The 26,621-nt window shown below is 35.6% G+C and overlaps 4 protein-coding genes across 4 annotated transcripts; 2 read left to right on the forward strand and 2 right to left on the reverse strand.

The window, feature by feature from the left end:
* Positions 1-489: 489 nt before the first annotated feature.
* On the forward strand, positions 490-4,579 carry LOC118058936 (26S proteasome regulatory subunit S10B homolog B). Its single transcript, XM_073411452.1, has 11 exons — positions 490-1,264; positions 2,024-2,143; positions 2,453-2,589; positions 2,682-2,843; positions 2,929-3,015; positions 3,125-3,211; positions 3,298-3,435; positions 3,553-3,744; positions 3,823-3,921; positions 4,205-4,295; positions 4,332-4,579. Exons 1-10 carry the CDS (start codon positions 1,162-1,164, stop codon positions 4,277-4,279), a joined length of 1,200 nt encoding a protein of 399 aa, XP_073267553.1. The 5' UTR covers positions 490-1,161; the 3' UTR covers positions 4,280-4,295; positions 4,332-4,579.
* Positions 4,580-4,789: 210 nt separating this feature from the next.
* LOC118058937 (bifunctional phosphatase IMPL2, chloroplastic) lies at positions 4,790-7,770 on the reverse strand. The gene is made up of 9 exons (XM_035071737.2): positions 7,271-7,770; positions 7,116-7,194; positions 6,825-6,919; positions 6,680-6,729; positions 6,432-6,556; positions 6,211-6,277; positions 5,654-5,743; positions 5,157-5,268; positions 4,790-5,018 (listed from the first exon to the last, which is right to left on the reverse strand). Exons 1-9 carry the CDS (start codon positions 7,599-7,601, stop codon positions 4,948-4,950), a joined length of 1,020 nt encoding a protein of 339 aa, XP_034927628.1. The 5' UTR covers positions 7,602-7,770; the 3' UTR covers positions 4,790-4,947.
* Positions 7,771-10,141: 2,371 nt separating this feature from the next.
* On the forward strand, positions 10,142-15,354 carry LOC118058938 (protein CHROMATIN REMODELING 35). Its single transcript, XM_035071739.2, has 7 exons — positions 10,142-10,326; positions 10,462-10,517; positions 10,596-11,026; positions 11,588-11,770; positions 12,484-12,642; positions 12,973-14,726; positions 14,811-15,354. Exons 2-7 carry the CDS (start codon positions 10,469-10,471, stop codon positions 14,812-14,814), a joined length of 2,580 nt encoding a protein of 859 aa, XP_034927630.1. The 5' UTR covers positions 10,142-10,326; positions 10,462-10,468; the 3' UTR covers positions 14,815-15,354.
* An 868-nt stretch (positions 15,355-16,222) lies between these two features.
* LOC118058939 (BEL1-like homeodomain protein 7) lies at positions 16,223-22,144 on the reverse strand. The gene is made up of 5 exons (XM_035071741.2): positions 21,321-22,144; positions 19,472-20,415; positions 17,991-18,370; positions 17,817-17,877; positions 16,223-17,188 (listed from the first exon to the last, which is right to left on the reverse strand). Exons 2-5 carry the CDS (start codon positions 20,351-20,353, stop codon positions 16,487-16,489), a joined length of 2,025 nt encoding a protein of 674 aa, XP_034927632.1. The 5' UTR covers positions 20,354-20,415; positions 21,321-22,144; the 3' UTR covers positions 16,223-16,486.
* Between the last annotated feature and the right edge of the window lie 4,477 nt (positions 22,145-26,621).

Here is a 26,621-nt window from a genome sequence, read left to right on the forward strand (position 1 = left end):
GTGAGGGTGGGATGGTTAGAGTTAGACAGAAAGAAAGATATCAAAAAGGAAGGTTTTCAATCCCCCTGTTATGGGGTTGGTTAACTTCATTTCTTCTTCTTTTTCTTGATTATAAGTGGAGGGGAAGAATTGACAGGTGAGATGGCCTTTGCTTTGCCAATATTGGGGCAATGTTTATGGTGAGGAGATTTTTGTATTGCAAAAATTAGTTGGTTTTACCTCCTATTTTTGTAACACAATGATCATAAATAGCTAATCTTATCTGAAATGGTCAAACTCCATTCTTGCCTCTCTTCCTCTCTACATTTCAAAATTTTTATACAATTCTGTTTTGGAAACCATAGGTCTAATTCTGCTGGTTCTGCCTTCAGACATCAGTAACTTGCAACTTAGCAGGTCCACTCGAGTCAATTATTTTTTTATCATAACGATGTTGATTCATTCTTTTTTTTTTAAAAAAAAAAAAAAAGAAATCCCTTTTAGACTAGTTTGGCTGGGAGCGAGAGATCGAGATAAGCAATGAAACTCACTTGGGGCACGTCCTCAGCTGACTGTGCGGTAATGAATTGCCATAGCAAGATCTTAGAAAGATGGCAAAAGGAATCCAATTCAAACCAATCGGAAGATAGAATTAAGGGAATGTCAATTAGCAACCCTCAAATAACACAGTAAAATGCCCCTTTTCTTGGTTGCCCAATCAGTGTAGCTACATGGTTTCCAGCTTGTAGAAGGTAGGAAGCCTTTGAGTTTTCTTGGCCTACGCATTCTATTCACACGAGGAAGTTCTTATTCTTTTTCATGAGAATCAGCTGTGTTTAGGACTTTAGGCAGGTCATTTTCTTCTTCTTTTTTTGTTAAAATTAAAATCCAGCTCGGGTTAGACTTCATGAACCCCCCCTATCAACCCACCAGACTTTTGATTTCAATAAAACAAACATGAGGATCCCCGCCCCTCTAAAAAAGAAAATTTACGGTTAAAGGACCTAATTAAGATTATATTAATAGTTAGAAGGCTAGACTTTACCTGTAAATAAAAAAGAGAAGAAACAAAGAAGTCTATTGCTTTAGCTTTTTTTCCTTGAAAAACAAGTGAGAGCTAATTTATGAAAGAAAGGCAAACCTCAGTCTCTCTGTGATTCAAACAGGAAAAGAAAACAAAGAATGTCGAGCGAAGCAGAGGAGGCGGCTCGACGCCGTACAGCGATCGCCGAGTACCGCAAGAAGCTACTGAACCATAAAGAGCTCGAATCCCGAGTCCGTACAGGTCACCGCAACAAAACCTTAATTTAACTCTTGCAGATTTAGGGATATCTTTTTCAGAAAAAAAAAGTTTTTTTTTGTTAATCTTGAATTTTTTATTTTAAAGAAATTGAGCAGACTTGTGGATCATGAGCTAGGGTTTAAGTATGTAATTGAGTTTTGTTTCTGGGTTTTGTGTGGAAATTCCAAAGGTTAGATTTTTTCTCTGTTATTATTCATTAGATTTTTGGGAATTTAGATTCGGATGCTTGAAGATAAAAGTTCGAAGTGACTTGATGTTCGGTTTTGTTAGTTTGTGTTTAGTAATGTAACTTTAGGAGATTGAATGTCGGTTTTGTTCAAGCTAAACATGACTGAATGAAATGCTGCGATGTTTTGGTTCTAGCTCAACTCGTGAATTTGACATGGTTTCTGGTGGAAAGGTTAAATGACTGGATTAAGTTGAATTACTAGGAAAATGGACTGAGGTTTGTTTGGGTTTGAGATGCAAATGCTCACTACCTATTAATTAAATCACATTAAAGGAAGAGGGAATCCCAATTCTTTGTTTTATTTTTCTAATCCTATGGTCTTGTTAACGAAGATACCATTTTGGGGATAAAATGTTAGGGAAGGAAATTAATACTTAGAAGTTTGTTTTTTTGGTAGACAAATTTCCCATGTTTATATTTTCGGTAAATATTGTTTTGTCCTTGGAGTCTTGTGCTATTGCTCTTGTCTGTCGTGTTAGTAACTCACATGTTTTGTAATTGGATGGATTCAGTGAGAGAGAATTTGCGGGCTGCCAAGAAGGAATTTGCTAAAACTGAAGATGATTTGAAGTCCCTTCAGAGTGTTGGACAAATCATTGGTGAAGTTCTCAGGCCACTTGACAATGAACGCTGTAATAATCTCTACTTTTCCACATAAAAAGTAACTGGGAGACTGTTGGGTTTTGTACATTCTAAACAACATTAAGCCGTGCACTTTCTTTTTCTCTTTTATTCACAGAGGGTAGCTTAAATATATCAATTGTTTTATATTTAAGACTATATTCATATTTCGCTTCAGCAGTCTGCTGTTATTAATAGCTTCTTTATCATGAAGTTACATATATATATTGTTTTTTCATTGTCCTGTTCTTGATTGCTGTCTATTGACAGTTAGGTATATGATAGATTGGGGAACTAATATGCATTGCTGTGCTGCTTAGTGATAGCTAAAGCAAGCAGCGGACCGAGGTATGTGGTTGGTTGTCGTAGTAAAGTGGATAAAGAAAAACTAACAGCTGGAACCCGAGTTGTTCTTGATATGACCACTCTCACAATCATGCGAGCTCTTCCTCGTGAGGTAAGTGTTGACACTTTAAACTATTGGATGAGATTATTAGTTGGTCAACCAGTATTTGTGCCCTAAAGTGTTGTGGAATTTTTGTTTTACAGGTTGATCCAGTTGTATATAACATGCTTCATGAAGATCCTGGTAATGTTAGCTACTCTGCTGTGGGAGGGCTCTCAGATCAGATTCGAGAGCTTAGAGAATCTATAGAACTGCCTCTCATGAACCCAGAGCTCTTTTTGAGGGTGGGAATTAAACCTCCCAAGGTAATAACACTATTTTATGCTGCTTCATCTGTTGGCCTAGAAAATTGAAAATACTTAGGGAGACGCTAAATTCAACTTTTTGCAGGGTGTTCTTCTTTATGGACCTCCTGGAACAGGAAAGACATTATTAGCCAGAGCCATAGCAAGCAACATAGATGCCAACTTTTTGAAGGTTAGAAATTGCTGTTTACAATTTGAATATCAGCTTCAAAATTCCCTAGTGATTGCACATTCATGTATGCGTGTTAACCAAGAAATCTGATTTTTACTTGTGGATTTAGGTTGTGTCGAGTGCCATTATTGATAAATATATTGGTGAAAGCGCAAGATTGATTAGAGAGATGTTTGGGTACGCACGTGATCATCAAGTAAGAGCTCAAATTATTATAGAATATTTTCCCTTCGGTGACAGGATTTATTAATCATAACTTCATAAGTGTTGTCTGCTTTCCAGCCATGTATTATATTTATGGATGAGATTGATGCCATTGGTGGACGTCGATTCAGTGAGGGAACAAGTGCTGACCGTGAAATCCAGAGAACACTCATGGAGTTGCTTAATCAGCTTGATGGATTTGACCAGCTTGGGAAGGTAGCTTAATTTTGTTTTCATCCAACCAATCCTATACCTCAATTTGTATGTATGACTAGTTTTGACATGGAGTACTTGTTTTACTAGAAACTTGTTGACTCTGAGTTGTGTTTCCAGGTTAAAATGATTATGGCAACAAACAGACCTGATGTTCTGGACCCTGCACTTCTTCGGCCGGGCCGCCTAGACAGGAAGATTGAAATTCCATTGCCAAATGAGCAGTCAAGAATGGAAATCCTTAAAATACATGCTGCTGGAATTGCCAAACATGGTGATATTGACTATGAAGCGGTTGTGAAGCTTGCTGAGGTGAGCCTGAGATGCTTCCATCTGTACAAATTGTTGGTATCTTTTACCAGACTATTAAATCAAGTGTCTTTGTTGCAGGGCTTCAATGGTGCTGATCTTAGAAATGTTTGCACTGAAGCTGGGATGTCTGCAATCCGTGCAGAACGGGATTATGTCATCCATGAGGATTTCATGAAGGTAAGGTTTTCAGAAATTTTTATGCATGTTAGGTGTGTTTGCTTATGAACTCTTCAATCCTTGTCAGACAGTTTTGTTTTCTTTGAGAGAGCACGTCTTTTTTCCTGCCCTTTTACTAAGAGAATCATTAGCAAAATAGTCCACACTTCTGCTGTGCAAGCAATGAAAATTGAAGACCCTTTATTTTTAAGTCATCTTACTGTGACAATGAACATCTAGACATTTTTACTCTGGTTGTGTGTATTTGTATGGTTTGACATGTAATGGCTTTCTGCCACATCAGGCTGTCCGGAAATTAAACGAGGCCAAGAAGCTTGAATCTAGTGCTCACTACAATGCTGATTTTGTAAAGGATTGAAACCCTGTTTATCATGCTTGATTTTTCCGATAGCATGTCAGGCAGCTCAGACCCTGAATGAAATGGAGGAGTTCAGATCTTGTACCATTTGTTGTTCCTGTCAGTGGAATCGCCGCATGGGTATCTCACAAAAACAATATCGTGTCAGCAAGGAGATATGCCATTCTATTATGGTTTCAGTCTTAGCAAGCAACGTTGTTCTTTTGGAGTTGTCTCGACTTGTTGACTGTAATGCGCTTGTAAGCGAATTGCAGCGTTATCATTTAATTTATATAGTTGGTTTTTTTCCCCCCGGTTTAATGGAATCATTTTCTACGCAACTGAAATGCTTATATTTGATCGTTATATCCCTCTGCCAATCAACTGGTGAGCAATTCAAGCATCTCAATTTACCCTGAATAGCACTGTTATGCTTTCACTCTACTTTCAATAAACAAGCACGTCTTTATAACTAATGTGTCAAGGAGGTTTGACATGAACACAAATTGATGGATGGATCAATTACTCAGATAAACAGAAAAGTAGATTTATTATTGATGAGATGTAAATAAAACTAGTTCACTTTTACTAGTCGAATTAGCTCCCCAAGGAGGTCTGTTTCTAAAATAGTAAATTTGTGAACCACAAGAGCAGACATTGTTACATTGGTAAGAATCGGGTGCAAATCTTCAATGCCATTGTAATGCATCTAGAGCTTGTTGGTGAATTTGTTTATCTCCAGCCGCTACTACATTGAAACCTGAAAAATGAATGAGGTGAGGACCAAAATGATGCCTGCTTTCAAGGCTAAGTTCAGACTCTAACATGGATAAGATGAATCGTGTGTCGCAAATAAAGGTAAATCAGAATAAAGAGAACTTGATGTAAACTAGAGTACTTGTTGCACGAGAATCTGGAGAAGCCTCCCAGAAGAGGTGGTGTCCTTTCCAGTCTGTTATAATGCCTCCAGCGCCCTCTATCACAGGTATCAGGGCCAGGAAATCGTAGGGCTGATAACAAAAGCAATATGATTGAATTATATTTTGACAATAAAAGTTTGTTGGGCAAGAGCTTCATGGGGGTATGAGAATGAAAGCAACAAGGTTTGTTTTTCTGTTGAAAAAAATTAGACAAACACTTCAAAAGAGGCATAAAAATGCAAATGCAAGGCCCTTTTACGTCTACAGAATTCATCGCACGATGCTAAAAACTCCATTTCTTTTGAATTATTCATTTCTTGGAAAAGGCTAGCCACCAAATTTGAAGTAAAAAGACTTGTTCTAATTACATCAATTTGAAGTGCTAGAAACAGTGCCTTATCTTCCATAAGTGCAGAGTTATACATGTCAAGGATACATCAGTTCGATCAACATTGTAGATAGAAGCACAAGTTACCTTGAGACCAGACTCGATAACGAGGTCTACATATCCAGAAGCCAAAAGAGCATAAGCATAACAGTCACAGCCATATAATGGCACTTTCACCTGCAAACAATGAGAACATGAAACAAGAGGGAGAAAGTGATCAAAACACTCAAGAAAAAGTACAATTCAATTGTTCACTCAGAAAACATTGAGGTAAGGTCCACGGACAAATATCAGTTGCAAATTGACTAGTCTTTACATAATCTATCAAGTGATGCAAGTTGATAAAATCCCTAACTTACATACTGGTGCCAGAAAAATATACCATGAAACAGAGAACAAGGCAGACGAAAAGTAAGAGAAGGAAATTTCTCAGCATAAGACATGAATTGATGTTGTCATCTCTAATGATATTGTGAAATAATACCATAGTTGAGTGATTGAGGCAGATTTGTAGTTCAAATCTTATCATGTTAAAGAGATCACATTGTTCATTTATTACTTATTTCTATTCCATTTATGTTGGCATTGTAATGGCATTAAACCGTATCAGGTAAACCTCTTTATCTTGAACAGATCACACAAACCTTGCTTCTAACACGAGCAAAAGCTTCTACAGCATCCCCACTGAACAGATGTGGGCTAGTGGTATACCTGCATAAAGAAAGAAAGAGTTGGCAGCTATAAGCTAATCACATGATATGAATATGGAGAGTTAACTATGTCACAAGAGATGCAATTACTTTAATGCAATCACAAGTTCTACACTGTTTATCTTGGAAAAGGATAACAATATGAGAGAACATACAAATATGCTTGTGACAGTTTGGCACAAGCCCGTGTAGATATTTCCTCTCCATTCAATGTCGTTCTCCTTCCATTTAAGCCAATCCATCTTTCCCTTAGTACAGGTTGATCAATTATGCCAAGAATCTGCAAGGACATTTTCAGCATTTTAAGAAGAATATTCACTTCACACACATTGTAACAAGCTTATTAGCACTAAATGAAACCATTTCTCTTTTATACTGGCAAACAACAGAATGCAATTCTTACCGGTTTACCCTTATATAGCAAAGCAATGAGAGTACCAAATAAAGGTTTACCTAAAATGATCAAACAGATCAAATTACAAGTAAACAAATTTCAAAGCTCAACACTGACTGCATTAACATTACAGGAACAGTAGCAAGAGGCATACCAGTAATAAAACTCTTGGTCCCATCTATCGGATCCAAAACCCAAACGAAATCTGAAAACTCCTCTTTACACCTCCACCCATTCTCCTCCCCGAAACTACAATTAAAACAGCAAGAAACCCATGATGCAGGCTCAAATACATTAACCATCACATCTCACAAGAGCAACAAGTTCCCCATTTAACAATGACCCGTCAGCATTTCGTTTCTCTTATTTACTTTATGCAGTGACCAAACAAAAACTTCTACAAGAAAAATAAATAAAGCAACAGTGTGAATTCAATTAAACTCACATTGCATGAGAAGGAAAATTCTCTAGTATAATTGAAATCATAGCTTCCTCCGCTGCTTTATCAGCTATAGTAACAGGACCTGTAGCAAAATTAATTAAACACCAAAACACTGAAATATATCAAATTTAGTCAAAAGATGAAAATGAATTACTTACTCAAATCCTCTTTGTCAAGAATTTCAAATTTCTTTCTAAAATACTTTCTAATCACTTCACCAGAGGCATCAGCAAGCTTGTTGGCTACATCAGAGAAGCCATCAATGTCTGCTTCAGTGAGGTCTAATTGGAGAGGGTTGGAATGATTAGAATTCGAAGTCATGGTGGAATTCAAGTGGGTTTTGATTTTTAGTCCAGGAAAGGAGAGATTGGTTGTGTTTAGCGAGAAGTGAAGGAAAGAGTGAGGATTGGAGCGAGGAGGAGGAGAAAAGGCAAAGCCTTTTTTGGGATTTTGAGAGAGGAGATGGAATTGTAATCGATGAGAAAGCATTGCGAGTGTTTATTTATATAGGCGGGAAAACTCCGAGAGAAGAAGAGCAGTGGTGACTTTTGTTGTGATTTGCTTGTGAATGGAGAGGGACTGTTTTTTGCTTTTTTGAGGTTTTTCAGTTCGAGTGGAGCTAGTGCTGACAAGTGACAACGGACTTCAAATTCACCACAGCTAGGGTGTCTTCATGGGCTTTTAAAATAAAAATTCTTAATTTATCTCATATTATTAAACCCGGTTTGCAAGTTGGTAAGTTTACCTGCCGTTGTTTCAAGTTTTTTTTTTTTTAAAAAAATAAAAATAAAATAATATTGATTTAATTCTTTTTAAAATCAAATCAAATTAACCCTTTATATTTTTACCAATCAAATCAACTAAGCTATATTAAATCATTTTTTATCTAATTTAATTTAAAATCTAGCTTAATTTAAAAATCTTGATAGATCATTTCTTGGTCATTATATTATAACAGGCTTAATAACACTAATATGCCTCTCTCTATATATATATAATCTAGCCTTTCGTTTGATGGCAGGAGCAATGAATCTTTTCCTATTTTTTCATAAAAAAAAAAAAAAAACCAAGCAATCAATCACCAATCACCATGATTAATAATCTATTATTGTTTGGTATTATATTCGAAATAAAAATTAGATAAATTTTAATTTTTTTATTTAAAATTAATTTTGTATATTTTCTTATTGTTTGATATCTTGATATCAAAAATAATTTTAAAAAAATAATAATTATAACACTTTCAAACACTCATGAAAAAACTTGAAAATTAAATCATTTCCATTTTTCTATGGGAATAAAAATAATTTGATCGATAAGCATTATAAATTTATAATCACATCACATGTAACTAGAATAGGTTGTGCTGATATTATAATTTTAAAGATTAGAAAGAAGGACGAGGAGTGGTTTTTTTTATATATATAGAACACTTAATAAAAATAAATATAACTAGTTGAATAAATATTTATACTCATAAATCTCAAATAAAAAATAAAACAATACTATATGAATTCATAACTAAATTAGAAGCTCAAAAAAAAGTTGCTTGAACAATATTATATATTCTGCAACAAGTAGTGCTATTTATTTTCAGATACAAGGCCGTAGAGAAATCTTAATTTCATAACTGTAAATAAGCCCATGTAAACAAACGTGAAACCCTTACATCCCCCCGGGAAATTAAGTGTGTTTGGTATTGATAATTTTTGTAGTTGTAATTTGAAAAAATTGTTTTAAAAAAATATTTTTGGTTAAGTCTAGTTTGGTATTTATATATACTTAATTAAAATTGTAATTAAAATTAAGTTTAAATAACAAATTATTTAATTTATTTGGTTATAAATATTTTTAGATTGAGGTTATAAAATAATTTATATATATATATATATATATATTAATGATTTTTAATTTAAATAGCAACATTTTTTTATTCGTAGAATATATATTTTTTATCTGGAAAAAAGAAGAAGAAAACAACGGATTTGGATGGGCTGCACGCGAGTTTCTAAAGTGATGGTAAACAATTTTGGATTTAGGTAAGATCAATTTGAGCATTAGAGTGATAAAAAAAAATTAATTTTAATCTAATAGGTATGGATACAAACCAACCAAATGGGTTCACCTTACTTTATAAATAATGTATACAATACAGATATTATCAAATTCAATTTGAAATCCAACGCAAACTTAACCTGAGATATATATTTATATTATATAAATACAAGTACATAACATTTATATATAGTGTTTTGAATCAATACAATATATACATGCCTTACCATTGATATAAAATACACACACGTGTGCATGTATGTATAATATTTATTATTATATCATTTAATATATATATATATATATTACTATTTTATTTATTGTTAAATAATAAATAATGGCTGTAAAATTAATATCCACATAAATACTAAAAAATCTGATTGATAAGGTATAATTATACTTCTCATCCAATAAATAATATATATGTGTGTGTGTGTACGTATACTCTGAATTGAAGAGCATGGAGGATAAATAAATATTTTTTATAATTTTTTTGGCATTAAATCTACTGTCTTAACCCTTTTTTTTTCAAACAATATTTATCTTTATTTTTCCAACAAATATATATTTACAATCTTATTTATCATTTCATTATCTTATCTCCAACCAAAAACATATTTAATATTTCCTTTTTATTTATAGCACGGGTTTTAAAATCAACTTGAAAATCAATTTAGAACAAGTTTCGAGTTTTAAATAAGTGGATTGATTTAGAGTTCAATTCAAATTTTTTATTTTTTAAAAAAATAAAAATAGTATTATTTAAAAAAATAATCAATAAGTTTTAATTGATTTTTTAAGTTGATTGAATCGTAAATTAATTTGAGTTTTTATCTAGGTCACACAAATGAAATTATAATTTTTAATTTTTTTTATTAAAACATGACCTGTCATAGATATCAAATCACCCGGATTATGAATCATCTCACCATATCATGCCGGATTTTAAATCAATGATTTATAGATTGTCAAAAGAATTGAGTATAAAAGTTTACTAATAACCCTAACTGTAAAATTAAATTAAAAACTCCACTCTCCCACAAAAAAAGAAAAAAGGAAAAAGGAAAACCCCATCAGTCCCCCCTTCTCCTCCAAGCCCATGATTAATTAGCTGCAGATATTTAGTTTGCATTTAACTAATCAAAGCTAAAACCCAGCGGTTAGTTTCTTAATTTCTTACTCCAGGGTTTTCTTTCATTCATTGCGTTCTCTTTATCAGTCCTTTGTAGGGTTTAAACCACCGTCGTTTCGTGAATTAATTTTATGTCGTTTTGTGTTTTCTTCTCAATTTCAGCTCTCTAATGGAAACTCCACTGAACATTTTGCCTCTAAAACGCGCAGCTCCAAACGGTACGTCTCCCTCCCTCTCTTTATTTATTTGATTGATTTTTTTTTCTTCATAATTTTTGTGATTTTTTTTGCTAACAGAGTCGCGTTTTGATGGAAATAAGAGGATGAAACAGAGGAAAGAAAAAGTAACGGATTACTCTGATCCATTTGCAATTCATGGTTTGCTTGAACGGTTAGATAGTGGGAGATATGGAAGTGTTACGGACGATATACGATCACTTTTTAATCGGAAAGCTCAAATGATACATACCTTTTTGGTTCTGTATCCTGAGCTCGCGAATGAGTCACGTGGTCGAGGGATGAGTTTCAATGAGGAAAAGTGTAATGTGATTGACTTGGATGATGGTGATGATCATCAGGGTGGTGGTGGAAATGTTGCTGCGGGAAGAATGCCGGTTGTGGTTATTGATTCCGATGACGAAGTAGAGAGTAGTGAGAATAGGATGGCTGGGCATTTTCAGGGGATTGTTTTGCCGAAGCCCGAGGGGCAATTTCTTACTGAACTTATGGTAAGTTTCGATCATCTTGATGGTTCTGGAGTCGTGTGTTTGAAAATGCAAAAGTTGCTAATACATGTGGTTTAAAAGATGTGCTGTTAGCGATTGTACATGTAACAATTTGCTATGACTTTTATTACATGGGTGTCAAACCATAGCTATGAGTGCTGTACATGCATATAATATGGTTTTTTTCTTTTTTACGTGAAAAGGTTCTGGAGAGGGATAGGGTTGAAAAATGAATACTTAGCTTATCGCAGAGGAGTTATGCAACTATCGACACAGTTTAAATCACATTGTGTTGCCAGCATGCATTTTCAGTGATACACTGTCGTCCAATGATGTTATAGGATGATTTCTATTTATGAATATTTTTGTTTGGTTTTCGCCATGTTAGTTTTGTTTCTGTGTTGGTTTCTCACACTTTACCAGTTTAGACTCTGGAAAGCTGATTCTAAGTTCAATTCTTTTCTATTTTGAGTAGCACCTTTATTTTCGTTTTCAGAATTTCATACGAGTGCAATTGCTTGTTCCAATGCCATTTCTGTCTTATCTCAACTGTTATTTCTTCAGTTTAGTGACCATGCCGAGAGAAGAATTCATGGAGAGGTAGTAAGTCTTATTGGTGAACCTGACATCACAAAAGATAAAGGTGTTTATGTTGGTGTAGAGGAGGATGAAGTTGATACAGGGATTGAAGATGATGGCCTAGGAGATATTTGGAAAGAGATGTCATTCGCACTGGAATCTTCCAAGGTATATATATATATATATATTCTAGAAATATGTATAAAAATTTAAAGAAAAATTAGTTGACAAAAACTGCCTTAATGTCTGATATGGTCTCAATTTTGCTTTGACTGGTGGGTGCAACAAATGCTGGTGAAGTTTTCGGTTGAATAATTATTTTTTCCCTTCAAGAAGACAGGTGTTGTGGATTCATTATTTGTTGATTGGTTTTGAAGGCTTTGATTTCCTGGACCTCTGTCTTATTTTGAAATTTTTATTTTTGTTAATTTTTGGCACATTTCTGTGCCTGACTTGTAACCAAGGTTTCCTCACATTTCCTTTGGAGTCTTTTGAATTTGTTATTTATCAAGGAGAAGAAAAAGGAACATGATTTGTCCTAAGAAAGCAAGCAGAATAACTAGTCATGAAAAGAAACAAAAATATCAACAGCTATTTATTTATGCTACAAGAGACTATCATTACTTGACATCCAGTGGTGAAATGAAAGTGATCAAATTTTAGGAAACTGTGTTTATTATTCCAGTATATGTCTTGCCTGTGCTCTTGGAGCGCATTCCTTAGCTGAGGGATCATGAATGACTTTTGATATTTTTGCATGGATTGCTCGTTTAAGATCCAGCATTTGAGTCTAGTGTTCTGAAAGAATGGGAAAAACCCTATTTTTGGTTTAAAGCCTTTCCTTTTTGTATTTTATTATGAATTTCGGCTGATTCTGACAGGATGTTGTTGAAAATCCTCAACCTGATGAAAACATGGATGAAGATGAAGATTATTGCGACCACTCTTTTGTCTTGAAGGATGATATTGGTTATGTTTGTCGCATATGTGGGGTTATTGAGAAAGCAATTGATACCATAATTGAGATCCAGTTTAATAAGGTAAAGTTGTCATTTTTTGCATTTTTTGGTATTGTAATATGTACAACAACAAATAACATGTGAATAGCTGCTGCTGTTATAAATTTCTTGATCAAATTTTCTGCATGGAGAAGAGTTTATCAGGAAATAGGAATTTGACTTCAACAAATTCAGCAGAACTTTTTTACATGCTGGTTGTCTCTTGGTTCTTTCCCAATCATGCTTTATAGATTTTATGTTACACGATACAGTGTAATCCAAACTCTACTTCAGTTTCTTCTGCTTTGGCCATCTGTTGTTTTAGCTAATTGTACTGGTATGGAATCGTTTTGAAATATATATATATACCAGGTCAAAAGGAATACAAGGACATACATGTATGAATCCCGCAATGCCAAGGACAGAGATTCAAATGGGATGGTTGGAGTTGATTTGTTTGAAGAAGATTTGACGGTAACTGACATCCCTGCTCATCCAAGGCACATGAAGCAGATGAAACCTCATCAAGTGGAAGGTTTCAATTTTCTTCGCAATAATTTGGTGGCAGATAATCCAGGGGGTTGCATCTTGGCCCATGCTCCTGGATCCGGCAAGACATTTATGATAATCAGTTTCATGCAAAGTTTCCTAGCCAAATATCCTCATGCAAAACCATTAGTGGTGCTTCCAAAAGGAATATTGTCTACATGGAAAAAGGAGTTTCAGATATGGCAGATTGAGGATATTCCACTTTATGATTTTTACTCTGTTAAAGCAGACAGTAGGCATCAGCAACTGGAAGTCTTAAAACAGTGGTTGGAGCATAAGAGTATCCTTTTCTTAGGGTACAAACAGTTCTCCTCTATAGTCTGTGATGATGGGAAGAACCAGGTGTCAGTAACTTGCCAGGAGATGTTGTTAAGGAGACCTTCAATTCTAATTTTGGACGAAGGGCACACTCCGAGGAATGAGAATACAGATGTGCTGCAATCTCTAGCCAAAGTGCAGACCCCTCGTAAAGTTGTGCTTTCTGGAACCCTCTATCAAAATCATGTCAAGGAAGTGTTCAATGTATTGAATCTAGTTCGTCCTAAGTTTCTGAGGATGGATACTTCCCGAGGTATTGTCAAGCGCATCTTGAGTAAAGTAAGCATTCCAGGTGCAAGGAAGCAATTCAAAGCAGGTGCAGATGCAGCTTTCTATGATCTGGTAGAGCACACCTTGCAGAAAGACCAAGATTTTAAAAGGAAGGTGACTGTTATACGAGATCTGCGTGAGATGACTAGCAAGGTTCTTCATTATTATAAAGGAGATTTCCTGGATGAGCTTCCAGGACTAGTTGATTTTACTGTAGTGCTGAATCTCAGCTCCAAACAGAAGCACGAAGTGCAGAAGTTGAAGAAGTTTGCAGGGAAGTTCAAGAGAAGTTCTGTTGGGAGTGCTGTTTATCTACACCCAAAGCTGCACTCCTTCTCTGAGAATTCTGCTGTAACTGATGATATGATGGATAACTTGCTAGAGACATTAGATGTGAGAGATGGAGCCAAGGCGAAATTCTTTCTCAATATATTAAGCTTATGCGAGTCAGCTGGGGAGAAACTCCTGGTTTTCAGCCAGTACCTCACACCATTGAAGTTCTTAGAAAGACTTGTGATGAAAGCAAAGGGCTGGATTCTGGGAAAAGATATCTTTGTGATCTCAGGTGAATCAAGTTCTGATCATCGTGAGTGGTCCATGGACCGTTTCAACAATTCCATGGATGCTAGAGTTTTCTTCGGGTCTATTAAGGCATGCGGAGAAGGGATATCATTGGTGGGGGCTTCTCGCATAATCATCTTAGATGTTCATCTTAATCCTTCAGTAACTCGCCAAGCAATAGGACGTGCATTCCGACCAGGGCAAACAAAGAAAGTATATGCATATAGGCTGGTTGCTGCTGATTCACCAGAAGAGGAGGATCATACTACTTGCTTCAGGAAGGAAGCCATTGCTAAAATGTGGTTCGAGTGGAATGAATACTGTGGTTACCAGGATTTTGAGGTGGAGACTGTTGAGTTGGATGACAGTGGAGATTGCTTCTTGGAAAGCTTGCCGGTGAGGGATGATGTAAGGGTTCTGTATAAAAGGTTAGTGCACAATAGTACATTTGTTGATTTCCCATATTCAAATATCCATTGTTTCTCCCTATATTTCTCCTGCATATGTTTCAGGTAGGACCTGGGTTGACAGGGCTGAAGCACTGGTGTAGGCACTTCTCTGACCCAGAAACTGTACATTCTTTCCTGGTTCGTGGCCATGAAGCAATGAAAGGCATCTTGGATGCTGCAAGCAAGATTGACAACAGATGCTCAGTTGTCATTTTTGACTTTTTATACCCAACTTCTTTTAAATCTTCAAGTGATAGAACCTGCGGCATACCTCCAGAATTTTAACCTTTGTAAATATTCATCAGTTTTTTGTCATGGTTTTCCTGTCGATGTGGTTGTAGTCAGCTAAAGTGTAAGATGCATGTCTTTGTGCTTTCAGAAGTTTCAAGAAGTGTACGGGGAACCATGGCAGCATGAATGCTTGACAAATACGAATTTGTCCGTCTTTTGTAATCTGTGTTCTGACGCCAAGTGATGGCCTTCTTGTGTGAGTGCATCGGTCTGGTTAAAACCTAAGCTTTTCTAAGCCTGGTCATTCTGGGCCATAGAGGTCAAGCCCGTGTCGTTGGGCTTCTTTATTTTTTTTTCAGTGGTTTTTTTTTCTTTCTATTTGGTTCATGTTTATTGAATTTTTTATTTGTTTTTTTTTCATATATATATTGAACACAAGGGCATACACATCATAAAAATTTGTTAAAGAAAAATGAAAGGAAAAAAAAAGGAGCTGAGCGAGTTCGAAAGATCTCTGTAGGAAGTGCTCTGTCTATGCACCCTCGGCTGAAATGTTTTTCAGAGAAATATCCAGCAAATGGAGAAAGAGGCTCCGCAGATGATGATGAGAAGATAGATGCAACGCCGGAACAGTTGGTTGTGATAGGGAGCAAAAGTGAAGTTTTTTCCTCAATTTACTGGGCCTATGTGAGTCAGCTGGTGAGAAGCTACTGGTTTTCAGCCCGTACATCCTGCCTCTGAAACTTTTGGGGAGATTCTCAGCAAAGAGAGAGCTGTGGTAGTCCTGGAAAGGAGCCTTCTACGATTACAGGTGACTCAAATGCAGAGAATAGGGAGAGGTTGATGGAGCACTTTAATGGCTCCCCAGATGCTAAGATCTTCAGATCAATTAAAGCATGCGGAGAAGGGATGTCCTTGGTTGGTGCATCCCGAATTATAATATTGGATGCCCGTCTCAACCCGTCAAGCAATAGGGCGTGCATTCCGTTAAAGGTCAAAAGATGAAAGCTTATGTTTAAGATTGATAGCCTGCAGATTCACCCGAGGAACAAGACTACTTTACCTGCTGCAGAAATAAGTTGATTTCAAAAATGTGGTTTGAAGCAAAGACGGTTGATGTGAACGAGCGTGATGAAGTGTTCCAGTAAAGTGCAGCTTGGCTTGTGGATGTGTACCTGCTAGTTTTAAAGACGTTCCCAAAATATGGAATAATTTCACAGATTTATTCTCGGTCACTACCAAAATCGAAGAACGAGCCATTCCCAACTCTTTATTTCAAACCGGAACTTTCTTTTTTTTTTCCAAAAACAAAGATGTCACTTCTTTACAATGTGCTAACCTGCCAACCAATTCTTATGGTATACTACAACAACTCTGTTTTATACACAACCTTTCCTTTAACCATATATGAAAGTGAGATGAATGTTCCTACTGGAACAACAAAAGTTTGGGAGCTACTGTTTCATAAGTAATCTCATGTTCCCGTGTAAATTCCTCGATCAATTGTTTCAAGCAACGAAATCATGAAATACATGGGAGGAACTGAATCTGTGTTGCCGGTTCCCTGGATTTAAGCATTCAAAATCTGTGGGCCCAGCCCCCACCGAAGATGCTGCATTGTAGATATCATCATCCCCTCTCATGGAAACAAAACCATGATGTGTTGTACCCGACATTGGAAGGCTACCACCCTCGCAGTGCTGCAATCCTAATGTAAGAGATACCCCACTTCCATTTCCAAACCTCCTCACCTCTGACATTTGGTAAGCAGCAGCAGCTGCTGCCATAAACCTATCACCACCCCCCTCAGAGTGAGCCATGGCATCAGAGAAGAGACTACAGTCCTCCATACTAGGCCCTTGGTCCTCCCTCAACTTTAGTAATCCATACTCGGTAAAAGTCTCACCACGTGTGCCATTATGGAAGTTGCTTCTCGCAGTTGATCCTGCCATTTCTACCTCAGGAACATGGTCAGACTTGGAATCCATCAATTGTCCTACACCGCATCTTCCAGTGGCTGTGGAACTAGCACTTTGTTGGAATTCTTCCCCCTTTTCTTCAGAGGTCCCCATGTCACCTTTTGTTGCTTTGGCTGCATTTTCAGAAGACGAATTAGAGTCCATCTCTGCATCACCAAGCTCTTCCTTGTACATCTCTTCAACCATGGGCTTCCAGAGACGCACTCGTGCATTAATGAACCAGTTTGATACCTGAGCAAGGCAACAGAAGTGTCAAGATATGCTTGGTCTTATCATGACATTGTCAAGAAAAGTGTGGCACATATTGAATGAAGGCAAGGGTTGACCCACAAGAGGTTTTAAATCCAGGTTTTAGCATATTCACCAACTCTGATAACAATGTCAGTAATTAACAACTATAGAGATATAGCTCATATTGGAAAGAGTATAGAGAGGAATAATTCCCCAACAATTTTGTTGGCAACTCAAAATCTTTCCCACCAGACTGTTGCTTGAAGTCCCCTGTTATGCATGCATGCAAAACTGGTTCATACCTTTTCCAACATATACAACAGTAAATGCTCTATTTACTTTCAAATCTAACAATACGAGTATATGCTGTTTTTCACTTGGTTATCCACCTTCACAGTATCAAGTCCTGCTCTTTCTCAACATCGCCCAATTTTCCACCCAAATCCTTTATGTTTAAGCAACACTTAAAATGCAGAATCCAAAACGCTGCCAAAAGGACGACATCTATTTTGACTCTAGTTTGTTTTTTACAGAGAGACGATGTATCTCAGCTCTCTTATGATAAGGACTCTCCAGTCTGACTGCAGACTAATCGCTAGATGAAAAACAAGTTTTAGTTAGTGTTTACCTGACTTCTAGTCAAGCCTGTCTGCCTTGCCAGCATGATCTTATCAGAATCCTTTGGATAACTGGTGAACAATAAAAAGACAATTAACTATAGTTGAAGCAGTAAGTTCTTTACAAGAACAACAAAGGTGTGAATCCGTGAAAAAACAGAAAATACTATGGTGAGAGGATTTACGGATGGAGAAAATGCTCAAACAGCCAAGCGCGAAGAATTGTAACAGAGCTTTCAGGCAGACCCCTTTGTGGCCTCCACGCATGCTGTTTCATCATACCAAGTTGCTGGAGAGCCCTCTGTTGCCTAAGCTGCTGGTCCACATATCGAAGTCGTGATATTCCAACTCCTTTACTATTTTCTGAGGTTTCTTGTTCCCCGAGGTTATTACGGGTTGCACGAATTTGGCCAGTTATTGCATCACGCAAGCACCGAAAGTGTTGTGAAATAGTCTGGAGGGCGAGTGCTATGTATGGTTTAGCTGCTCCACATCCTGCTATCACATCAAATGAAGACACCACAATTTGCATCTGATGGTAATATTGTTTGTATCGTCTATCAACCTGTGACAACAGATCATAATTAGACCTTTTGGAAAAGGAAGTTGGTTTAATTGTTTGCATATAATCACAGGCAGGGTTTGCACATTAATCAGATAGACTGACAATGAAATCATTTACATGCATGTGCCATAAGCGTCGCATAAGTTCAGTTAAATGAAGTGACTGATCCCGATGCTTGAACTTGCTACCATAAAATAACAATATAAAGATGAGTAAAAAAGTTACAACATGAATGGATCCGTCTAAGTCTTATCGCACAACAATTCAGGTAGTCTGTAAAACTAGATTGTAGCTTGACATCTCCAATGCAACAACTTCCTAAGGTGATGCTATGATTATATACAGTGTAGAAAGGCACAGTTAGGCAAGCATGGTTTGGCAGCATATAAGGTTGCGATATCTACCAAATATGGTTCTCCTGGATGCTAACTAAAATCTAAAGAATAGCAGTGTCTTACAGCACATTCACCATCCCGTAAGTTCCTGGAAGAAGTAGAAAATTTTATGTCAAACAGAAGGCATTAGTGCACACTTGATTGTAATGTGATAATCGTCGCCATGAGAGAACCCAAGGCTCTTAAGAAACATCAGCTCTGAAGCTCAGCAAAACTTCTTACCAACTCTGCTTAAGGAGGTGTATCCACAAGAGTAAGTGCAAAAGTTAAAACACCATGATTTTCCTGAAAATAACTGCTCATTGACACATTGAAGATTATACTGTAGCATGAACAACGAAATAAATCTATGCATCTGGATGGAACCCGCAATTATCAAAGCAAAGATTGTTTCAGAGTGAAAACTCCTAACTATCAAACCAGAGTGTTACTGTACTATATTATTCTTAGGAATCCCAGAGACAACTGCAGAATCATTGCTTCAGTTACCATTAGTTTCCCTTCCTCACATTAGCAAATAACAGTTTATATAGCCAAACAAGGTCCCCAAGTTCGTTGACACAAGTAAATATATGATTGTAGAGAAAGATTAGGACAAGCAATACCCAAAAAATCATAGTGATTAGTCAAGGTCCTGGACAAGTAGAAGAAAGAAAATGACTAATGCAGGACGAGGCTTAGGGAAACAATAATATTTTGGTGTTACCTCGTCTAGCATGGATAAAAGTTTTGTCAACTTGTTCTGCAATTCTTGTCTTTCAGCATGTGAAAGCTCACTTGGAGAGTTGGTGGATTCTTGAGGGTTTGAAGCCCCATTCTTTGATCCACTATCACCCTCTTTTGCACTGTTCAGTCCATGTTCACTTGTGGTCTGGTTTTTCTCTTTATCAGGCTGCTTTAGAGCTTTTCGAACATTGACAACTTCATCAAGCAGTTGTTGTGCTGCCTTCAGATACTTGGAATTGGGAATCGTTCTTCCAACACTATTCATTCCATAGGGAGACAAATCACCTTTATTCACATCGTGATTGCCTCCAGAAAAAACAGGTGTCAAATATTCAATATTTCTCGACTGCTCATCTCTGGAAGAGCCATTCCTGCCACCACCCTCCCCCGAAATGGAAAAATTAGGACTCAAGAACGAAGTGAGTCCTGGATTGGTATTCCGGTATGGAATAGAAGGCATTTGCGTTCCAGATGGGATTTGGGTGCCAAGACTCAGAGATAAACCCTGGCCCTGCAAACTCGGTGCACTGTGAAGAATGCTGGAAGCACCGCTCACTGACTGCATGACTAGCATCTCATTTCTACCATCCCTCCATGCACCAAAATCATGCTCCCCTATTCGTGATCCACCCAGATTTGACAGGATTTCTTGTTGTTGTGGGTTTGCAGAATTCTCCACAGACTGAAATTCAATACAGTTGTTTTGATGGTGAGAATTCCCAGCCAAATTATCCGAGTATGATCCAGAATTCATGTACATCATCATATTGCCATGAAGAGGTGCTTCTGGATATGAACCAGGCAGATATACCATTGCAGCAGCGTCTCTTTGATTATTCGAACTAGTGTAATAGGTAGCCATTGTATTTAAACTTTGACTTTCCTGACTGGTTATGCAAGCCCAATCACATACCGCTCAGGGAACTGAAATGAACATAGAGAAAGGACTTCCATTACCATCAACTGTAAGTATACTTCATTACCTGGAGGGTGCTTAACCACTCTCAGTATTGTAGTTGTAACTCGAAACTGTGTTTATATTTAAATCTCACACCCATACTTGAGAAAAAGCTCAAAAAAATATTAAGGAAAATAAATAAACCACTGAAAGAATACACAATAAGCTGAAGTGAAGCCCGTAGTAATTTACCATCAGGAGCTGAAAGGCAAGCTTACAAGCTCTTGGTTAAGTGAATCAACGGTGAACAATACAGGTAGTTTGGACTCAACGAACAGAAGAATCAAACATCAAAAGATCCTTGTATGCAAAAAACCAAGGCTTTTTAAGTGGTCTGACAGTTTCAAAAAGATAAAAATATTGATGTAACATTAGCGTTTAGTGATTTCCAGTGCCGAAATGATTAAAAAGGAGCTTTTTTAACCAATCTAGCATGTGGAAGTATTAAAGCAGCAACAAAATCCATAACCTAAATCCCAAAATCCCCCTTAAGCACAAGCTAGGAAGAACAAAAACTGATATTTTTCACAGGTTACTTCCATTTAAATAAACCCTAATTGAGTTGTCTAAAAACAAAAGTTATGATGCCCATCAAGCAAAAAAGAAAGAGAGAACATGATCCAAAGCAGGAAGCAAGACAACCATCACTTGAAATCCCAATAAATATCCAATAATTTTTTTTATAAAAAAAAGTCCACAAATTACAATCACATAATCACCACCGTCATCATCTCCTCTATCTCCGGGAACAAAAAAGATCGAAGACAGAGACACACATGAAAGAGAAATAATAATAAAATACTAGTAAAGATTAAGAACAAGAGGAGATGAAAAAAAGGGTCCAAGAAATCAACAAGCAATAAAAAATTACCTGGAAACCAGTAACACTTGTGGGTGTTTTAGGGAACAGAAAATCTCGAAGACACAACTTGATCTACTGATACACAAATCTGATGATCCCAATACAACAAAAGAACGACGACGACGACAACACAACCCTTCACTTTTCATTAAATAATCCTATTTATGTACGCATAATACATACACATGCATCCCAGGAGAAGAAAAGCTTCAGCTTTTTTTTTCTTTTTTTTTCCCTCTAAAAGAGAGTGGTGATAATAATTGAAAGCAGAAACAGCAATGAATTTTCTCTCTTTTTTCTATCTTTTTTCTCTCACCATGTATTCTTTCTACCAATCATTCCATTAAAACCCCACGTGAGCATCTCTCTGCCTCTCTCTCAAAAGAAATGATAGCTTTCAAGGTGTGTATCTTTTTCTTGTTTCTTTGGCTTTAGGGTTCTTTCTTTGCTTGATAATTCAATTGTGCAAGAAGAAGTAGTAGCTGGTGCTTGATTTATTGTTCTTGTTGTGGCTGATGTTGCTTCTAATTCTATCTCTTGTTGATGTTGCTGTTGTAAATTCTTGAGGGCTCTTTGTTTGGCTGTTGAAGATTGAGGATTTGGTTAAGGAGTTCAAATCCCTAACAACCAGTTGGTAGACCTAAAACCCTCTCTTAAACCCCTTCAAAAAAACACCACGACCATTTCTCTCCTTCTAGCTACTTTCTCTCTCTAGCAGGTTTCAAGCTGGCTGTCTCTCTCGTCCTTGAGCATGGCAGGTCTGGTTATGCTGCAATATCCTCCATACAAACATATTCTCTTTCTTTTTTCGTTGGTTTTTATTCTATTCTATATTTTATTTATTTTAGATTTTAAATTTGAGAGGAGCACCATTAGGTGCCCATATCACTATCTTTGTCCTTTTGCTCTAGCAAGTGTTGGAGATTTTGTATTGGACCCTGTTTTTTCTTGTATTCTACTTCTTCCCCTGCACTTTGTGTTTTTCTATTATTTGCCATGACAATATATAATTAAGGATTGGAAAAAAAAAAAAAAAAACATTTGCTTGTGAATCCAGTGTGTTGCTATACTAGGAATTAAAGAATGACGATTTGTGATTAATTACCAGTTAGTCCTTGCAATTTAAAGAATTTTTGCAGCCCCGCTTCACGATCTTTCCTCTCTGAGGAGGGGGCCTTCATTTAATATCTAATAAAATGCTCACATCAAATATTAGTAATGTCCGATAAAAAACCTAAATATTTCAAGCATGGGAAGACAAGTGACAATTAACACGACAGGTGAAGACTTTGCTCTGGATCAAGCATGGGAAGCTCCTAGGTTTTAAAAAAAACTGACGGACAGGCCTGCGACAGAGTTGTGTTCCTGGTTAACAAAAATGGCACCCTCTCGGCTTTACTGCATTAATAAATATTGTTATTGCTCTGGCTAAGTTAATAAATGAAAAAAAAAAAACATTTATCACACTAATCAAAGGTTAATTAATGAAATTGGAGTAATCCATCAGTGTCAATTCAGGGGGGGGCTGTGGGAGTAAACAGAAGGTGCTTGTGGTTGTATTTTTCACGGGAAAAGTTACTAAAATCCCTCTCATCTTCTCGTTTTCCTAGCATCATGAGCATTGACCAGTCCAGGCGCTGTGGCCAATGGACCACAAGAGTTATACAAATGTTAGGCACTTGGACGATGATGATGGGTCCTATGATTTGCATGGTCAAGCAATTTAGAAGACTGGTTTTTTCGTGGACCCCTATGCAATAAATTGTGTTTTATGGAAATTTATTAAACACTTCGTGCCTTCATGTTTCGCATAGCGTGTGACCTAAATTATGTAGCCCCCGTCATCTAGTTATTGCTATTAATTAGATGGTGATTAAGCAGCTGTTAGGTCTGTTTCACAGTATTAAATTCTTAAAAGGAGAAAAAAAAAATATCTCACCAATTCAAACCACCCCATACTCTTGAGGTAGGGGCCAGGAATTTATATGTGAACGACAGTGACTAGAGACATCTAAATCAAACTATAATTATGATCACAAATTTTTGATTGACCAGATATCAACACGGGCCTCTATCGAAGGGAAAATAAAAAATAAAATCCGTAAGCAAATAATGGATTGAAGACTACCTTTTCTTTTGTCGGGTATGTTTGGTATTGAGGTTGCTGTTGTGGTTGTGGTTTTAAAAAAGTTGTTTTATAAAAAGTATTTTTAGTTGAGGTTGATTTGAAAAAATATATGTTTGGTTAAAACTGTGGTTAAAATTGAGGTTGAACAAAAAGTAGTTTAATGTATTTAGTAAAAAAATGTTTTTCAAATTGAGGTTATAAAATAATTAATATATATATATATATTAATGATTTTTAATTTAAATATTTTAGATTTAACCACTGTTATTATATCATGAAATAAATAATATTGATATCAAATATTTTTTATTTTTCCATTAAACTATGTGCAATGTCATTACATACGAAATCTATCCAACAAGGACTATATTTTTCATGATTTCTTAAGCGCGCAAGAACAAAAACTGAATTTTTTATTACATCATTAAGCGATCTCCTTTTAAGTTTTTGAATAAAACACAATTAAAATAAAAATAAAAACTGAATTTATTTTTTATGTAGTGTTATTAAATAATATTAAATACTAGTTTTTCAAGTAAAACATATTTTTTTAAAAAAAAATTTACAATTTTATTATGTACAAAATTCATTTGACAAGAACTACAGAAAAAATAATTATTTGAGCGTGCAATAAAATTAAGTAAAATATTATCAATGAATAAAATTGAGATTACAATACGAGTAAATTTAATTCACCTTAAATTAATTTTTTTAAAAAATAATATTGTTCATGTTCATGTTCATGTTCACGTGAACAATGTGAGTAAAATCAATTAATTGCACTAATTTTTTAAAAAAAAAAAAAAACGAAACTTCTTGCAATGTTTTTTTTTTTAACAAAAAAAAACAAACTAAAACTGTAACAGTGCGAGTGAATTAATTCACTTGCACTGTTGCAACAGTGGAGTATGGCTCCACTGTTCTGCTTTTCTACCATACGAGAAGCAGCATTTTGCTGCTTCTCCAAAACATGTAGTGCGGTTGAGAATTTGATGAGGTCCCATCATCATCCATCATCAAAAAGCAGTTTTCTTTTGTTGACCAAATGATATTTGGTGTGGCAGCGGATGAACTTAGCCCACAGCCACGCTACCAAACAGGCACGTCAAGTGGCTGCTAACTCCTAAAACACAGGTGGCAATTTATATATACATCATTGATTAGCTTAAAAGATAAAACAAATGCAATAATTATGACTTGCAAGTCTCTCAAGTTGCTAACGACCTAAAATCCTCCGTTCGTTCTTCCTAGCCAGCTCGGATCCAACGGAAGAGGAGCGGTTTGGTAATAAACACAAAATCGTAGGACCAAACCTAGAAATGAAACAGAAATTGTAAAAATAGGGGGTGAAAGGCTGCTGCTGCTGCTGCTGCTGCCTAGAAACAGGGAAACAGAAGAGTCATTTGACGTGGGAAACGGGCTTATTGAATACGTTTGCAGACAGAGAGTGATGGTGGTACTTGGGATTCGTGAAAAGAAAGTGCAAGAGAAATCTAAGGTTAAAAAAAGAGGAGGGTTTCGATTGGTTGAATAAAGCGAGAAGGAGCCATGGAATCACTATCACACGTTTTTTTGCAAAGCTTTTCTGTCACAGCACCGCACCATACCTTAATTACTGAAAGGTTTTTTTTTTTTTTTTTAAGAAAATCTAGAATACATGACCACTTCGAACAAAGTGGTCTGTCCATGCTTCATCCTTTTGCGTGTGACCGTGTCAAAACTTTTTTTTTATTTAATATGAATATTCAAATCAGTTTATATATAATTTAATTAATTTTATAATTTTAAAATTAATAATTATATAAATTTCAATAATTTTAAAGATTTATAAAACTTGAATTCATTACTTTTAGAACTAAAACTTTTTGTTTAGTATTTATTTGGTAATATCATCTATCATGCTATAAAAATATATTTTTTATTTGAAGAGATATTAAAATTATAATAATAAATAAAATAATATTAATTTAATATTTTCTATACCAAACGTATTTTTAAAATGTTTCTGGTAACTTGTTAAACCGCTATACAGACTTTTAATTTATAACCAATTCATACCTTGCATAAGGACGAGTGTATTTTTTTATTCAAAAGATATGATGACATAGAATTGTTCCTTTGTAAACTATTTAATTTAATAATTCTAATTTTTATTTAAATATCTATATTTTATGATTTAAGCTTTTTATATATATAATACATACTATGTTATTTAGTGAGCAGAATTTAACTTCAGGTTTAGTACCTAAGCATTTTGTCTCGTGTGATTCGAGGTTAATTAGTACTGACACGTGTGAAAGTCCTTGGCACCCGATGGCTGGGGCCTCCACCGCCAAAATGTTACTCCTGTTTGGGAAAAAAAAGGTGCTAGTATTGAATCCCGTGACGAAGAAAAAGCTTTGAATTCTGTCTTAAACTCGTTTTTCAGGTAATAAGTAGCTGTTGTTTTATCTTTTACCGGCTTGAATAATATATATATATATATATATATATATAAAAATGCGATTGGGATTGACATAAAATAGTTATTTTTATTTAGAAATATATTAAAATTTTTTTTATTTTTATAAAATTATTTTTTATATTAATAAATTAAAATGATATAAAAAATATAAAAATAAATAAATTTAAAATCTAAAATCTAAATAAAAAAATAGCAGTTGCTTCTAGAGCCATATCTTGTTTTGTCGGTAACTAGGTTCAATCCAGGGAACAAAATGTTTTTCTTTTCTTCTTTTAGACAATTGATCTTGCTTCTTCTTCTTTTTTATTTTTGTAAATTTGATAGTCTTGAAACTAGGTTTTATGCATCAAAACTGATTTTTTTTTCAAGATGAGAATGTTAGTAAGACGTTCAATCTATAAGTGAGAGTGAAACGTAGTAGTTATTATTTTTTTAAAAAAAAAATATTATAATATTTTTTAAAATTTTATTTTTTATATTAATTTATCAAAATAATAAAAAAATAAATTAATTTTAAACTAAAAAATCAAAAAAAATTTAAAATCACGATCACCGAATCTATCATTGTACTGCTCCTGGGCACGTCCTGCTCCTTTTTTTCAGCTGTAGAGTCGCAGGCCTTTTCATCGATATTAATCATCACATTCCCTTTTCTCGGTCCCTCGTGCCACTGTTTTTCTAGCTCGAATCTTGCGAGGGGGGATATTTTGAAGTAAAT

This window comes from Populus alba, chromosome 9, assembly GCF_005239225.2.
Source record: "Populus alba chromosome 9, ASM523922v2, whole genome shotgun sequence".
In the NCBI taxonomy this organism is placed as follows: domain Eukaryota; kingdom Viridiplantae; phylum Streptophyta; class Magnoliopsida; order Malpighiales; family Salicaceae; genus Populus; species Populus alba.

What these genes read in the sequence shown, in the direction of transcription:
- LOC118058938 (XM_035071739.2), top strand. Translation starts at nt 10,469, where the DNA reads ATGGAAACTCCACTGAACATTTTGCCTCTAAAACGCGCAGCTCCAAAC. An exon ending in TCGCACTGGAATCTTCCAAG is followed by an intron (nt 11,771 to 12,483) that starts GTATATATATAT and finishes TGATTCTGACAG; the next exon opens with GATGTTGTTGAAAATCCTCA. An exon ending in TTGAGATCCAGTTTAATAAG is followed by an intron (nt 12,643 to 12,972) that starts GTAAAGTTGTCA and finishes TATATATACCAG; the next exon opens with GTCAAAAGGAATACAAGGAC.
- LOC118058936 (XM_073411452.1), top strand. Translation starts at nt 1,162, where the DNA reads ATGTCGAGCGAAGCAGAGGAGGCGGCTCGACGCCGTACAGCGATCGCC. An exon ending in GCCACTTGACAATGAACGCT is followed by an intron (nt 2,144 to 2,452) that starts GTAATAATCTCT and finishes TGTGCTGCTTAG; the next exon opens with TGATAGCTAAAGCAAGCAGC. An exon ending in TAGATGCCAACTTTTTGAAG is followed by an intron (nt 3,016 to 3,124) that starts GTTAGAAATTGC and finishes TTGTGGATTTAG; the next exon opens with GTTGTGTCGAGTGCCATTAT.
- LOC118058939 (XM_035071741.2), bottom strand. Translation starts at nt 20,353, where the DNA reads ATGGCTACCTATTACACTAGTTCGAATAATCAAAGAGACGCTGCTGCA. An exon ending in TTTTATCCATGCTAGACGAG is followed by an intron (nt 18,371 to 19,471) that starts GTAACACCAAAA and finishes CTGTTGTCACAG; the next exon opens with GTTGATAGACGATACAAACA. An exon ending in TTTGAGCATTTTCTCCATCC is followed by an intron (nt 17,878 to 17,990) that starts GTAAATCCTCTC and finishes ATTGTTCACCAG; the next exon opens with TTATCCAAAGGATTCTGATA.
- LOC118058937 (XM_035071737.2), bottom strand. Translation starts at nt 7,601, where the DNA reads ATGCTTTCTCATCGATTACAATTCCATCTCCTCTCTCAAAATCCCAAA. An exon ending in TCTTGACAAAGAGGATTTGA is followed by an intron (nt 7,195 to 7,270) that starts GTAAGTAATTCA and finishes ATTTTGCTACAG; the next exon opens with GTCCTGTTACTATAGCTGAT. An exon ending in GACCAAGAGTTTTATTACTG is followed by an intron (nt 6,730 to 6,824) that starts GTATGCCTCTTG and finishes TGATCATTTTAG; the next exon opens with GTAAACCTTTATTTGGTACT.